The sequence below is a fragment of the Salmo trutta genome, chromosome 39 (assembly GCF_901001165.1).
Source record: "Salmo trutta chromosome 39, fSalTru1.1, whole genome shotgun sequence".
Taxonomy (NCBI): Eukaryota; Metazoa; Chordata; class Actinopteri; order Salmoniformes; family Salmonidae; genus Salmo; species Salmo trutta.
In genome coordinates, this window is record NC_042995.1 from 8,413,471 (window position 1) to 8,430,068 (window position 16,598).

At 43.1% G+C, this 16,598-nt stretch overlaps 1 protein-coding gene across 2 annotated transcripts; it reads right to left on the minus strand.

Annotated features, from left to right (window-relative positions):
- Positions 1–384: 384 nt before the first annotated feature.
- LOC115179805 (solute carrier family 2, facilitated glucose transporter member 2-like) lies at positions 385–15,561 on the minus strand. Of its 2 annotated transcripts, none has more exons than XM_029741598.1 (12): positions 15,406–15,561; positions 12,290–12,382; positions 12,015–12,214; positions 11,738–11,862; positions 10,567–10,682; positions 9,358–9,520; positions 7,670–7,776; positions 5,782–5,862; positions 2,587–2,691; positions 2,370–2,471; positions 1,977–2,180; positions 385–1,886 (listed from the first exon to the last, which is right to left on the minus strand). In XM_029741598.1, exons 1-12 carry the CDS (start codon positions 15,418–15,420, stop codon positions 1,647–1,649), a joined length of 1,551 nt encoding a protein of 516 aa, XP_029597458.1. In that variant the 5' UTR covers positions 15,421–15,561; the 3' UTR covers positions 385–1,646. The 2 variants fall into 2 exon arrangements, with proteins under 2 accessions (XP_029597458.1, XP_029597457.1); XM_029741597.1 differs by having other exon boundaries at positions 12,290–12,385.
- Between the last annotated feature and the right edge of the window lie 1,037 nt (positions 15,562–16,598).

Genomic DNA, 16,598 nt, shown 5'->3' on the forward strand with positions numbered 1-16,598 from the left:
CTAGGTCACATGATCAGGAAAAACTCTAGCTTTCGTAGAGAGCAGCCATCTGAGATGACAATTGACACAACCAGCCATGAGAGTTAATTCTGCTCTAGTGGGGTTTGCTGTGTGTGTGTGTGTGTGTGTGTGTGTGTGTGTGTGTGTGTGTGTGTGTGTGTGTGTGTGTGTGTGTGTGTGTGTGTGTATTTGTCTGAGTCTGTTGATAAAAGTGCTTGCATTTAATTTCCTCTGGGTTTAACACTAACAGCCATCTGTCAGGAGCGAGAGAGAGAGAAAGACAGAGACAGAGAGAAATAGATTGAGAGAGAGATCATGTAAACATGTGTGTGCGTGCTAGTGTGTGTGTGTGTGTGTGTGTGTCATTTCAGCTGTCATTTCAAATGCGTTGTCTTTGTAGTAATTTATTAATAGTAATCCTAAAGTCCCATTTGTTGACATTCAGTTTGTGTGAATACATTGTCAGTTACACATTGAACATGGTAGAACAGGATAATGTAACCTCTAGAAACCAAACCACGTGCTGTCTTTCTCGTTATTGTACTGACCATGAATGAAACAGTAGAGACAGGAGTTTTTCTGGCTGTTTTATCCTGAGCAGGAAACCGTCTGGGCCCTGTGTATGAGTTATGTAAAGTTAGTCATGTCAGGAGTTTTTCAGGCTGTTTTATCCTGAGCAGGAAACAGTCTGGGCCCTGTGTATGAGTTATGTAAAGTTAGTCATGTCAGGAGTTTTTCTGGCTGTTTTATCCTGAGCAGGAAACAGTCTGGGCCCTGTGTATGAGTTATGTAAAGTTAGTCATGTCAGGAGTTTTTCAGGCTGTTTTATCCTGAGCAGGAAACAGTCTGGGCCCTGTGTATGAGTTATGTAAAGTTAGTCATGTCAGGAGTTTTTCTGGCTGTTTTATACTGAGCAGGAAACAGTCTGGGCCCTGTGTATGAGTTATGTAAAGTTAGTCATGTCAGGAGTTTTTCAGGCTGTTTTATCCTGAGCAGGAAACAGTCTGGGCCCTGTGTATGAGTTATGTAAAGTTAGTCATGTCAGGAGTTTTTCTGGCTGTTTTATACTGAGCAGGAAACAGTCTGGGCCCTGTGTATGAGTTATGTAAAGTTAGTCATGTCAGGAGTTTTTCAGGCTGTTTTATACTGAGCAGGAAACAGTCTGGGCCCTGTGTATGAGTTATGTAAAGTTAGTCATGTCAGGAGTTTTTCTGGCTGTTTTATACTGAGCAGGAAACAGTCTGGGCCCTGTGTATGAGTTATGTAAAGTTAGTCATGTCAGGAGTTTTTCTGGATGTTTTATCCTGAGCAGGAAACAGTCTGGGCCCTGTGTATGAGTTATGTAAAGTTAGTCATGTCAGGAGTTTTTCAGGCTGTTTTATCCTGAGCAGGAAACAGTCTGGGCCCTGTGTATGAGTTATGTAAAGTTAGTCATGTCAGGAGTTGTTCCTGGAAGTAAACGAATATCTAGATGGCAATCAGGATTTAGGACTATCATCACTTACATTCTGTCACAATGCTAATTATCCCAGCCCTGCAGTAACACATCAGATTAAGCTAATCAGATATGTTAGTGCAGGGCTGGAACTAAAGCTTGCACACCCTGTAACTCTCCAGGGTTGGATCCCCCTGGACTAGTGAGCAGGTCAGGCGTGGGAGTCTGATTTGAGCTGCTCCAGCTCGGTGGAGGTACCAGTACCAGTACCAGTACCAGTTCCAAATCCAGTCTTTCTGGTTCCTGGTGTCTGGTTTCTTCCCTTTTTAAACACAGCTGCTATCTCCTCAAATGTCTTCCCTTTGGTCTCCGGCACACGCAGGTAAGTGAACACAGTGAAGCCAAACAACAGCACCGCAAACAGGATGAACACATAGCTACCACACAGAGCCTGGAGGGAGGGGTGGAGGGAGAGAGAAAGAGAGAAATAGAGAGTTAATGGGTCTGTCGATCTGTCTGTCCGTCTGTCCATGTATCTTACCTCTATGTAAGGGAAGGTCATGCCTATGATGAAGTTGCTGGTCCAGTTGGTGCAGCCAGCCAGAGCTATAGCAGCAGGCCTGGGGCCCTGACTGAATAACTCAGCCACGATGAACCAGGGGATGGGACCAGGGCCGATCTCAAAGAAACACACAAACAGGAAGATGGCCGACATGCTGACATAGGACATCCAGGAGTAGACACTCTGGGAAGGAGAAGAGAGGAGAGAAGAGAAGAGAAGAGGAGAAGAGAAGAGGAGAAGAGAGGAGAGGAGAACCTCATTGTTTTACTCTGTAGGGACAAGAGATAGTTAAAAAACACAGGAAACAGTCATATACAGACAGGAAACCCTATTGGTAGAGAGATAGAGACAATGATTTTTGATTGGTCATACCAGGTACACAAGGCCGACTGTCATGGCGACAGCACAGATACACATCCCACCTAAACCAATCAGAGTCAACGTTCGTCTGCCGGCCCTGTCCACTAGAGCCACCTGCAATACACACACATTTCAGTGTTACTGTTTGCATCACTGACCTACAAATGGTTAGTCTACGTGTGCACGTGTTAGTTTGTCAGTGTGTGTGTGTGTGTGTGTCTTTCCGTACCGACACCATCGTAAAGACGGTATTGATAACTCCTACTCCAATGGTTGCATAGACAGGCTGAGTGACTCCTGCTCTCTCAAAGATGGCTGTTGAGTAATAAAAGATCTGAAGAGAATAAAACAAACATTATGTTTCCATTCAGTAAAGCAGAGTCATAAAAACCGCAATCTGGCACATCCAGGCTGTTAAAACAATGTAAAACAATATACAACAATATAAAACAATATAAAAAATATACAATAAACTCACTGGTGACTCAACACACACACAAACACACACACACTCACAATTCTCTCTCACTCATTAACACTCCCTCTCATTTCTTCCTGTATTCCCTCTCCAAGACAGTTGTTACTTCTCTCCTCTCTCTCTCTCTCTTTCTCAGTAACTCACAGCATTGATTCCAGACAGCTGTTCCCTCTCTCTCTCCGCAACTCACAGCGTTGATTCCAGACAGTTGTTCCCTCTTTCTCAGTAACTCACAGCATTGATTCCAGACAGCTGTTCCCTCTCTCTCTCCGCAACTCACAGCGTTGATTCCAGACAGTTGTTCCCTCTTTCTCAGTAACTCACAGTGTTGGTTCCAGACAGTTGTTCCCTCTTTCTCAGTAACTCACAGCGTTGATTCCAGACAGTTGTTCCCTCTCCCTTAGTAACTCACAGCGTTGATTCCAGACAGTTGTTCCCTCTTTCTCAGTAACTCACAGCGTTGATTCCAGACAGTTGTTCCCTCTCTCTCAGTAACTCTCAGTGTTGATTCCAGACAGTTGTTCCCTCTCTCTCAGTAACTCACAGTGTTGATTCCAGACAGTTGTTCCCCCTCTCTCTCAGTAACTCACAGCGTTGATTCCAGACAGTTGTTCCCCCTCTCTCTCAGTAACTCACAGCGTTGATTCCAGACAGTTGTTCCCTCTCTCTCTCAGTAACTCACAGCGTTGATTCCAGAAAGTTGTTCCCTCTCTCATTAGCTCACAGCGTTTATTCCAGACAGTTGTTCCCTCTCTCTCAGTGACTCACAGCATTGGTTCCAGACAGTTGTTCCCTCTCTCTCTCAGTAACTTACAGCGTTGATTCCAGACAGTTGTTCCCTCTCTCTCTCAGTAACTCACAGCGTTGATTCCACACAGTTGTTCCCTCTCTCTCTCAGTAACTTACAGCGTTGGTTCCAGACAGTTGTTCCCTCTCTCTCTCAGTAACTCACAGCGTTGATTCCAGACAGTTGTTCCCTCTCTCTCAGTTACTCACAACGGTGACTCCAGAAAGTTGTTCGCTCTCTCATTAGCTCACAGCGTTTATTCCAGACAGTTGTTCCCTCTCTCTCAGTGACTCACAGCATTGATTCCAGACAGTTGTTCCCTCTCACCCCCTCTCTCTCAGTGACTCACAGCGTTGGATCCAGACAGTTGTTCCCTCTCTCCCCCTCTCTCTCAGTAACTCACAGCGTTGGTTCCAGACAGTTGTTCCCTCTCTCTCAGTAACTCACAGCGTTGGATCCAGACAGTTGTTCCCTCTCTCTCAGTAACTCACAGCGTTAATTCCAGACAGTTGTTCCCTCTCCCTTAGTAACTCACAGCGTTGATTCCAGACAGTTGTTCCCTCTTTCTCAGTAACTCACAGCGGTGATTCCAGACAGTTGTTCCCTCTCTCTCTCAATTAATCACAGCATTGATTCCAGACAGTTGTTCCCTCTCTCTCAGTTACTCACAACGGTGACTCCAGAAAGTTGTTCCCTCTCTCATTAGCTCACAGCGTTTATTCCAGACAGTTGTTCCCTCTCTCTCAGTGACTCACAGCATTGATTCCAGACAGTTGTTCCCTCTCTCCCCCTCTCTCTCAGTGACTCACAGCGTTGGATCCAGACAGTTGTTCCCTCTCTCCCCCTCTGTCTCAGTAACTCACAGCGTTGGTTCCAGACAGTTGTTCCCTCTCTCTCAGTAACTCACAGCGTTGGATCCAGACAGTTGTTCCCTCTCTCTCAGTAACTCACAGCGTTGGATCCAGACAGTTGTTCCCTCTCTCTCAGTAACTCACAGCGTTGGATCCAGACAGTTGTTCCCTCTCTCTCAGTAACTCACAGCGTTGATTCCAGACAGCTGTTCCCTCTCTCTCAGTAACTCACAGCGTTGGTTCCAGACAGGTGTTCCCTCTCTCTCAGTAACTCACAGCGTTGGATCCAGACAGTTGTTCCCTCTCTCTCTCAGTAACTCACAGCATTGATTCCAGACAGTTGTTCCCTCTCTCTCTCAGTAACTCACAGTGATGGTTCCAGACAGTTGTTCCCTCTCTCTCAGTAACTCACAGCGTTGGATCCAGACAGTTGTTCCCTCTTTCTCAGTAACTCACAGCGTTGGTTCCAGACAGTTGTTCCCTCTCTCTCTCAGTAACTCACAGCGTTTATTCCAGACAGTTGTTCCCTCTCTCTCAGTGACTCACAGCATTGATTCCAGACAGTTGTTCCCTCTCTCCCCCTCTCTCTCAGTGACTCACAGCGTTGGATCCAGACAGTTGTTCCCTCTCTCCCCCTCTCTCTCAGTAACTCACAGCGTTGGTTCCAGACAGTTGTTCCCTCTCTCTCAGTAACTCACAGCGTTGGATCCAGACAGTTGTTCCCTCTCTCTCAGTAACTCACAGCGTTGGATCCAGACAGTTGTTCCCTCTCTCTCAGTAACTCAGTGTTGATTCCAGACAGTTGTTCCCTCTCTCTCAGTAACTCACAGCGTTGATTCCAGACAGCTGTTCCCTCTTTCTCAGTAACTCAGTGTTGATTCCAGACAGTTGTTCCCTCTCTCTCATAAACTCACAGCGTTGATTCCAGACAGTTGTTCCCTCTTTCTCAGTAACTCACAGCGTTGATTCCAGACAGTTGTTCCCTCTCCCTTAGTAACTCACAGCGTTGATTCCAGACAGCTGTTCCCTCTTTCTCAGTAACTCACAGCGTTGATTCCAGACAGTTGTTCTCTCTCTCTCAGTAACTCAGTGTTGATTCCAGACAGTTGTTCTCTCTCCCTTAGTAACTCACAGTGTTGATTCCAGTCAGTTTTTTCCTCTTTCTCAGTAACTCACAGCGTCAATTCCAGACAGTTGTTCCCTCTCTCTCAGTAACTCACAGCATTGATTCCAGACAGTTGTTCCCTCTCTCTCAGTAACTCACAGCGTCAATTCCAGACAGTTGTTCCCTCTCTCTCAGTAACTCACAGCGTTAATTCCAGACAGTTGTTGTGAGAGATGCATCATCAAGGCTACAAACAGCTGCTGCCTGTAGAGAGATGACCGCACCTAAAAGACCACAGATATATTATAGCATTAATACAGGACTACAGACGAATATCACTTTTTTACTACAGGACTACAGAAACAAATCACATTATTAATACAGGACTACAGAAACATATCACATTATTAATACAGGTCTACAGACACATATCACATGTTAATACAGGACTACAGATACATATCACATGTTAATACAGGACTACAGACACATATCACATTATTCATACAGGACTACAGAAACATATCGCATTATTAATACAGGACTACAGAAACATATCACATTATGAACACAGGACTACAGAAACATATCACATTATGAACACAGGACTACAGAAACATATCACATTATGAACACAGGACTACAGACACATATCACATTATGAACACAGGACTACAGACACATATCACATTTTTACTACAGGACTACAGAAACATATCACATTATTAATACAGGACTACAGAAACATATCACATTATTAATACAGGACTACAGAAACAGATCACATTATGAACACAGGACTACAGAAACATATCACATTATGAACACAGGACTACAGAAACATATCACATTATTAATACAGAACTACAGAAACAGATCACATTATGAACACAGGACTACAGAAACATATCACATTATGAACACAGGACTACAGAAACAGATCACATTATGAACACAGGACGACAGAAACATATCACATTATTAATACAGGACTACAGAAACATATCACATTATTAATACAGGTCTACAGACACATATCACATGTTAATACAGGACTACAGACACATATCACATGTTAATACAGGACTACAGACACATATCACATGTTAATACAGGACTACAGACACATATCACATTATTCATACAGGACTACAGAAACATATCACATTATGAACACAGGACTACAGACACATATGATATTATTAATACAGGACTACAGACACATATCACATTATTAATACAGGACTACAGACACATATCTAATTATTAATACAGGACTACAGAAAGATATCATATTATTAATACAGGACTACAGACACATATCATATTATTAATACAGAACTACAGAAACATATCACATTATTAATACAGGACTACAGAAACATATCACATTATTAATACAGGACTACAGACACATATCTAATTATTAATACAGGACTACAGAAACAGATCACATTATTAATACAGGACTACAGAAACAAATCACATTATTAATACAAGACTACAGAAACATATCACATTATTAATACAGGACTACAGAAACATGTCACATTATGAACACAGGACTACAGAAACATATCACATTATTAATACAGGTCTACAGACACATGTCACATGTTAATACAGGACCACAGACACATATCATATTATTAATACAGGACTACAGAAACATATCACATTATTAATACAGGTCTACAGACACATGTTACATGTTTAATACAGGACTACAGACACATATAACATTATTAATACAGGACTACAGACGCATATCATATTATTAATACAGGACCACAGACACAAATCACATTATTAATACCAGACTACAGACACACATCATATTATTAACACAGGACTACAGGACTGCAGACACATATCATATTATTAATACAGGACCACAGACACAAATCACATTATTAATACCAGACTACAGACACACATCATATTATTAACACAGGACTACAGGACTGCAGACACATATCATATTATTAATACAGGACCACAGACATAAATCACATTATTAATACTGGACCAGACCGACATGGATTAGACAGCTATATAGCAGATGTTCAGTAGATTAGATATTGAACTTACCAGTACAGCGATAGAGACTTGCGCCTCCTTCTCTACCTCCTCCTTCTCCCTCCTCATCTCCTCCAGGTCAGCTGATGGGTCATACTCTCCCTTCAGACGACGCAGACCTACAAACGTACGCACACATCAAGTGTTTTGGACACCTACTCATTCAAGGCTTTTTATTTATTGATACTATTTTCTACATTGTAGAATAATAGTGAAGACATCAAAACTATGAAATAACATGTAGTAACCACAAAAGTTTTAAACAAATCTAAATATATTTTGGATTCTTCAAAGTAGCCACCTTTTGCCTTGATGACAGCTTTGCACACTCTTGGCATTTTCTCAACCAGCTTCACCTGGAATGCTTTTCCAACAGTCTTTTCCAACAGGAGTTCCCAGATATGCTGAGCACTGCTTTTTCTTCACTCTGCGGTCCAAGTCATCCCAAACCATCTCAATTGGGTTGAGGTCGGGTGATTGTGGAGGCCAGGTCATCTGATGCAGCACTCCATCACTCTCCTTCTTGGTCAAATAGCTCTTACACAGCCTAGAGGTGTGTTGGGTCATTGTCCTGTTGAAAAACAAATGATAGTCCCACTAAGCACAAACCAGATGGGATGCCGTATCACTGCAGAATAATGTGGTAGCCATGCTGGTTAAGTGTGCCTTGAATGAATTCTAAATAAATCACAGACAGTGTCACCAGCAAAGCACCCCCACCTCCATGCTTCACGGTGGGAACTACACATGCGGAGATCCTCCGTTCATCTACTCTGCGTCTCACAAAGACACGGCAGTTGGAAACTAAAATCGCAAATTTGGACTCATCAGACCAAAGGACAGATTTCCACCGGTCTAATGTCCATTGCTCGTGTTTCTTGGCCCAAGCAAGTCTCTCCTTCTTATTGGTGTCCTTTAGTAGTAGTTTCTTTGCAGCAATTAGACCATGAAGGCCTGATTCACACAGTCTCCTCTGAACAGTTGATGTTGAGATGTGTCTGAACTCCGTAAGGCATTTATTTGGGCTGCAATTTCTGAGGCTGGTAACTCTAATGAACTTATCCTCTGCAGCAGAGGTAACTCTGGGTCTTCCTTTCCAGTGGTGGTGCTCATAAGAGCCAGTTTCATCATAGCACTTGATGGTATGTGCGACTGCACTTGAAGAAATGTTCCGTACTGACTGACCTCCATGTCTTAAAGTAATGATGGACTGTTGTTTCTCTTTGCTTATTTGAGCTGTTCTTGCCATAATATGGACTTATTATTTTACCAAATATGGCTATCTTCTGTATACCACCCCTACCTTGTCACAACACAACTGATTGGCTCAAACGCATTAAGAAGGAAAGAAATTCCACAAATGAACTTTTAACAAGGCACACTTGTCACCTGGAATGCATTTCAATTAACTACCCCATGAAGCTGGTTGAGAGAATGCCAAGTGTGGAAAGCTGTCATGAAGGCAAAGGGTGGCTACTTTGAAGTATCTCAAATATAAAATATATTTTGATTTGTTTAACCCTTTTTTGATTACTACATGATTCAATATGTGTTATTTCATAGTTTTGATGTCTTCACTATTATTCTACAATGTAGAAAATAGAACAAATAAAGAAAAACCCTTGAATGAGTATGTGTGTCCAAACTTTTGACTGGTCATGTATTTTCTAAGAGAGAGCTGAGATTGCTACAGTACATACTCTTCTTGGCCTCCTCCACCATGTCTCTCTTGATGTAGAGGTATCTGGGACTTTCAGGACACAGTGGCAGCAGTAGAGACTGTAACACAGCAGGAGCTCCAGACAGACCTAGCAGCAGTGGCCAGTAGTAGTCATTACCCAGGAGGAACTCTAGACCTAGCACCTGGGGGACAGGGGGACAGAGATGAGAGACAGGGGGAAAGAGATTAGGGATGGACACAAAGAGAAACAGGGGGACAGAGATTAGGAACGAACACACAGAGAGACGGGGGACAGAGATTAGGGACGGACACAGAGAGACAGGGGGACAGAGATTAGGGACAGACACAGAGAGACAGGGGGACAGAGATTATGGGACGGACACAGAGAGACGGGGACAGAGATTAGGAACGAACACAGAGACAGGGGGACAGAAATTAGGGACGAACACAGAGAGAGACAGAGGGACAGAGATTAGGGATGAACACAGACAGTGACGTGGGGATAGAGATTAGAGGACAGACAGTGACAGGGGGATAGAGATTAGAGGACAGAAAGAGACAGGGGAATAGAGATTAGAGGACAGAAAGAGACAGGGGGATAGAGATTAGAGGACAGAAAGAGACAGGGAAATAGAGATTAGAGGACAGACAGTGACGCGGGGATAGAGTTTAGAGGACAGACAGTGACAGGGGGATAGAGATTAGAGGACAGAAAGAGACAGGGGAATAGAGATTAGAGGACAGAAAGAGACAGGGGAATAGAGATTAGAGGACAGAAAGAGACAGGGGAATAGAGATTAGAGGACAGAAAGAGACAGGGGAATAGAGATTAGAGGACAGAAAGAGACAGGGGGATAGAGATTAGAGGACAGAAAGAGACAGGGAAATAGAGATTAGAGGACAGACAGTGACGCGGGGATAGAGTTTAGAGGACAGACAGTGACAGGGGGATAGAGATTAGAGGACAGAAAGAGACAGGGGAATAGAGATTAGAGGACAGAAAGAGACAGGGGAATAAAGATTAGAGGACAGACAGTGACAGGGGGATAGAGATTAGAGGACAGAAAGAGACAGGGGAATAGAGATTAGAGGACAGAAAGAGACAGGGGAATAGAGATTAGAGGACAGACAGTGACAGGGGGATAGAGGTTAAAGGACAGGCACGTGTGTGTGTGTGTGTGTGTGTGTGCGTGCGTGCGTGCGTGTGTGTGTGTGTGTGTGGTTTTACCTGACTCAGTAGTATACCAGTAACAGTAGCCAGTTGATGTAAGGTTCCCAGAGCTCCTCTGTAGGCCATGGGAGCTATCTCCCCTATATACATAGGAACTAACCCTGAGGACAGACCTGAGAGAGAGAAGGGGAGAGAGAAGAGGGGAGATAGGGAGAGAGATACAAACGTAAAATACCAAAATGCAGTGCATGCAGTGCAGAATTAGGCCGATACCAGTTGATTATCAAAATCCAGGAAAGAGCCATTCAATTCTACAACCAACTAAAAGGAAGTGATTACCAAACCTTACAAAACAAAGCCATCACCTACAGAGAGATGAACCTGGAGTCCCCTAAGCAAGCTGGGCCTGGGGATCTGTTCACAAACACAAACAGACCCCAACGAGTCCCAGGACAGCTACACAGTTAGACTCAACCAAATCATGAGAAAACAAAAAGATAATTACTTGACACATTGGAAAGAATTAACAAAAAAACTGAGCAAACTAGAATGCTATTTGGCCCTAAACAGGGAGTACACAGTGACAGAATACCTGACCACTGTGACTGACCCAAATGTAAGGAAAGCCATGACTATGTACAGTACAGACTCAGTGAACATAGCCTTGCTATTGAGAAAGGTCGCTGTAGGCAGACCTGGCTCTCAAGAGAAGACAGGCTATGTGCACACTGCCCACAAAATGAGGTGGAAGCTGAGCTGCACTTCCTAACCTCCTGCCAAATGTGTGCAATCACAGCAGCAACATTTGTGACCTGTTGCCACAAGAAAAGGGCAACCAGTGAAGAACAACCCATATTTATGTTTATTTATTTTATTTTTTGTACTTGAACTATTTACACATAATATGACATTTTGAAATGTCTTTATTATTTTGGAACTTTTGTGAGTGTAATGTTGCCTGTTCATTTTAATTGTTTATTTCACTTTTGTTTATTATCCACTTCACTTGCTTTGGCAATGTTATCGTATGTTTCCCATGCCAATAAAGCCCTTGAATTGAAATTGAATTGAGAAAGAGAGAGACAGAGGATAAGGGGGTGTGAAGAGAGAGTCAGTACCAGCCTTGTTCACACTTGTAGTGATAAGGATGTACATAGTGGACAGAGCCTGGCCGAATACTTCCTTCCTGACGTACTGTAGTGTGTGACTCAATGTATTGATAACTCACCACAGTAGAATCCCATGACACATCGTCCAGCGATGACCATGACGTGAGGTTTCCACATCTTAGCCATCACCATCAGTAGTCCTGCTACTACTGCTAACACATTCACCATCAGCATGCCCTTCACCCTGCACAGACAGCATAGGCATTAGCTCAGTAGGCTAACACAGTCTTGTGGCATACAGACGACCCGAGTTCAAACCCAGTCAGTCACACAAGCGCGTTCAGTTTCATCTTGAGACAGATAGAGGAAGAGGGAGGTTCGGATGCTCACACACACCTTCCTCTCAGGTCTCCAATGAAGCCCACCAGGAAGGATGACACCACGCCCCCGATAGAGAAGATCGACACAGACAGAGACCAATACATGACCACAGAGGGATGCACTTCCCGCTTCTCTGTCTCAGTACCGTTCTCTGATAGGAGGAGAGGCTCCTCAGGGAGCACCCCCAGGGACCGCCCATAATGCTGCTCTATCACCTAGGAAACAAAGTAAAGGTTAATAATAGTACTTGCTGTTTACTCATTACTAAAATAAACAGTGTGTGTGTGTACCTTCTGTGGCGCATTGATGACTCCCAAGCTGTATCCGAACTGTAGAGAACCCAAGACTGCTGAAAACACTGCGAGGGCTAGAGTGCCTGTCAGCTGCTGTAGGACACACAGATATTAAAAGGTGCCTGTAATGCGCTGACCTAGTGGGCAGGGAACCAGTTCAACGCACCATGCAGTCCCACCTGCTGTAAAATACTGTTTATAACAAAACATCTTCACATTACTGTGTTACTGTTTCCTGATTCAACTAATCAAGGGCTTGATATTTAGTTGACTAGTTTAATTAGGTGTGTGACACATGCTGTTAATAAAAATATATGGACATTTCTGCTCTGCCCAAAATGACAACCGACTGATTGCAGCATTACCGCAAAAATGGAGGAGGCAAGTGGAAAGGTAGGGAGAAGGTAGGGAACTTGTTTGTTGGCCCTGCATTAAAAACCAAAATTGGCACAAAAAAAACCTGTAATAAATACAAAAATATAATAATACTCTTAGCAAAGGTGTTGGTCTTTCATTTACAATCTGTAGAAACTACGAGAATAGAAAGGTTCAGAACTTTTGTGAAACCTCACACAGTGGAAAATCTACGGCAGCTAGAAATCAAAACTGGTTGGTCTTCAGAGATAGATGGGATGGATTGAGGGTAGCTGAAGGATGGGACTAAAACAAACAAAAGATAACTAATGTAAAATATACTGTCCATGAAATGTATGTAGAATGTATAAACTGGAAGTAGAAGCCTAAGCGTTGTCCATTAGTTTAATCCAATTAAGGGGTAGGGTTAGGAGAAAATAATAAAGAAGGAAAATGTATAAAAAAAAATATATATTTACAATAATATATATTTACTAAAAAAAGATATATGCGGGGTTGGAGATGATGCAGACAATTACAATGATAGAAGCTACAATCTGTCTGTAATATTAAAGCTGATCTGCCCCTAACAAAGTAATAAAGGTGGGTCAATGATGGAATACAACACATACTGCTTGCTGCTGTTCCTGTTTACAGATGTGTTTCACTCAGAACTAAAAAAGAGACGTCTAATATGATGAATCACTGATACAGTGGGGGAAAAAAGTATTTGATCCCCTGCTGATTTTGTACGTTTGCCCACTGACAAAGAAATGATCAGTCTATAATTTTAATGGTAGGTTTATTTGAACAATGAGAGACAGAATAACAACAAAAAAATCCAGAAAAACACATGTCAAAAATGTTATTAAATGAATTGCATTTTAATGAGGGAAATAAGTATTTGACCTCTCTGCAAAACATGACTTAGTACTTGGTGGCAAAACCCTTGTTGGCAATCACAGAGTTCAAACGTTTCTTGTAGTTGGCCACCAGGTTTGCACACATCTCAGGAGGGATTTTGTCCCACTCCTCTTTGCAGATCTTCTCCAAGTCATTAAGGTTTCGAGGCTGACGTTTGGCAACTCGAATGTTCAGCTCCCTCCACAGATTTTCTATGGGATTAAGGTCTGGAGACTGGCTAGGCCACTCCAGGACCTTAATGTGCTTCTTCTTCAGCCACTCCTTTGTTGCCTTGGCTGTGTGTTTTGGGTCAATGTCATGCTGGAATACCCATCCACGACCCATTTTCAATTACCTGGCTGAGGGAAGGAGGTTCTCACCAAAGATTTGATGGTTCATGGCCCCGTCCATTGTTCCTTTGATGCGGTGAAGTTGTCCTGTCCCCTTAGCAGAAAAACACCCCCAAAGCATAATGTTTCCACCTCCATGTTTGATGGTGGGGATGGTGTTCTTGGGGTCATAGGCGACATTCCTCCTCCTCCAAACACGGCGAGTTGAGTTGATGCCAAAGAGCTCCATTTTGGTCTCATCTGACCACAACACTTTCACCCAGTTGTCCTCTGAATCATTCAGATGATCATTGGCAAACTTCCGACGGGCATGCATATGTGCTTTCTTGAGCAGGGGGACCTTGCGGGCGCTGCAGGATTTCAGTCCTTCACGGCGTAGTGTGTTACAAATTATTTTCTTGGTGACTATGGTCCCAGCTGCCTTGAGATCATTGACAAGATCCTCCCGTGTAGTTTTGGGCTGATTCCTCACCGTTCTCATGATCATTGCAACTCCGCGAGGTGAGATCTTGCATGGAGCCCCAGGCCAAGGGATATTGAAAGTTCTTTTGTGTTTCTTCCATTTGCAAATAATCGCACCAACTGTTGTCACCTTCTCACAAAGCTGCTTGGCGATGGTCTTGTAGCCCATTTCAGCCTTTTGTAGGTCTACAATCTTGTCCCTGACATCCTTGGAGAGCTCTTTGGTCTTGGTCTTGGCCATGGTGGAGAGTTAGGAATCTGATTGATTGATTGCTTCTGTGGACAGGTGTCTTTTATACAGGTAACAAACTGAGATTAGGAGCACTCCCTTTAAGAGTGTGCTCCTAATCTCAGCTCGTTACCTGTATAAAAGACACCTGGGAGCCAGAATTCTTTCTGATTGAGAGGGGGTCAAATACTTATTTCCCTCATTAAAATGAAATTAAATTTATAACATGCGTTTTTCTGGATTTTTTTGTTGTTATTCTGTCTCTCACTGTTCAAATAAACCTACCATTAAAATTATAGACTGATCATTTCTTTGTGAGTGGGCAAACGTACAAAATCCCTCACTGTATAACCAGCTCTCTCATGCCATCAACAAATGCACTGTCAAATCAATGGTACTCTCCCTCGGTTTAATCACGACACACGATGCACACGTTCAGGGGCAGCAGGGAGCCTAGTGGTTAGAGCGGTGGGCCAGTAACCGGAAAGGTGGCTGGATCAAATCCCCGAGCTGACAAGGTAAAAATCTGTCGTTCCACCCCTGAACAAGGCAGTTAACCCACCTTCCCTGGCAGGCTTTCATTGTAAATAAGAATGTGTTCTTAATGCCTAGTTAAATAAAATATAAACAAACTCTCACTCCTGTCCTTGTGTGTAGCTACAGAGTGTCAGTCAGGATTGAACAGTAGGAGCTTTTACTACATTATAAAACCCACAACTTGGCTTTCAATATTTGTTTAGTAAATGGATTAGATACCTCAAAAAGAGCGTGTGTGTGTGAGAGCTAGAGTGTGTAGAAGTGTACGGCGATCTTACCTTTCTCGACTCCATGATGGGTTCAGAGTCTCGACACCAGCTCCAACAACACCAACTGATCACACACACACTTCCAGGGTAATCATCAATCGCTGGGATCACGCTGTGTCCATGCACTCATCTCGACATACACACAGCACTAGATAGAAAGACACACCTGAGCACAGCACCTCTCTATCTGTACTGTTGGGCGTTTATCATTCATGTTATTAACATCATTACATCACACATGGTGCCTAATACACTGTCTTAGGCTGTGTTTGTCACCCTGTTTTCATGGTGGTTAAACTCCGTGTAGTGATTAGTGAACACACACACACAGTGTCTGGGCTGGTGTCCACTGTTCACACACACACACATAGGTCATCCTGAGCTCAGCACATTGGCTGACACTGACACACACACACACACACACACACACACAGGGAGGGAAAGTATTAAGTAGGGTTAATGATATACCTTCAACAGGGACAAAGTCTGAGGGTCGGTGGCCTCAGCTGATAACTTACACTGCAACCCCTACACACACACACACACACACACACACACACACACACACACACACACACACACACACACACACACACACACACACACACACACACACACAAACACAAAGACGCAAACACACACACAAAAATACGTTAAAAAAAGGAATAATGTTCTAGTATCATTTATTTTTCTGTTTTACAAAACATAGAAACCAAAACATTAGTGATGAGTTTGTCGTTCAGAAACAAAGAGGTCTAGAGTTTTTCTTTTAAAGACAGAGTCCAACAGTAGTGATCAGCAGTCTGTTCACCAGATAGAGGTGTATCACTCTCTCTCTCTCTCTCTCTCACACACACACACACACACACACACACACACACACACGTTCAATCAGCACAGCTCATTATTGCTAACATTCTAAAAAGCAACCTGTCTCCATAACAGTAACTTAAAGGAGCAGTCTGGAAGTTTAATTTCCGGACAAAAGTGTTTCCCCTGCACTTGTTTGTAATTTGAGGGAGTGGGTCTCGGTGAATGTAATGTTTCTTGGATGAATGTGTTTGCAGTCACTAAATATACATACATGACCCACACACACACACACCTTACAGAACTGTTGCATTCTGGGTAATGGAGCTCTACAGCATGGCTTAAACAGCATTAAGGACAACAGCTTCAGATGTTCTCGTCTTTGTTTTCAG

What these genes read in the sequence shown, in the direction of transcription:
- LOC115179805 (XM_029741597.1), bottom strand. An exon ending in AAGTCTCTATCGCTGTACTG is followed by an intron (nt 5,863 to 7,669) that starts GTAAGTTCAATA and finishes GTGGTCTTTTAG; the next exon opens with GTGCGGTCATCTCTCTACAG. An exon ending in CCGTCTTTACGATGGTGTCG is followed by an intron (nt 2,472 to 2,586) that starts GTACGGAAAGAC and finishes TGTGTATTGCAG; the next exon opens with GTGGCTCTAGTGGACAGGGC.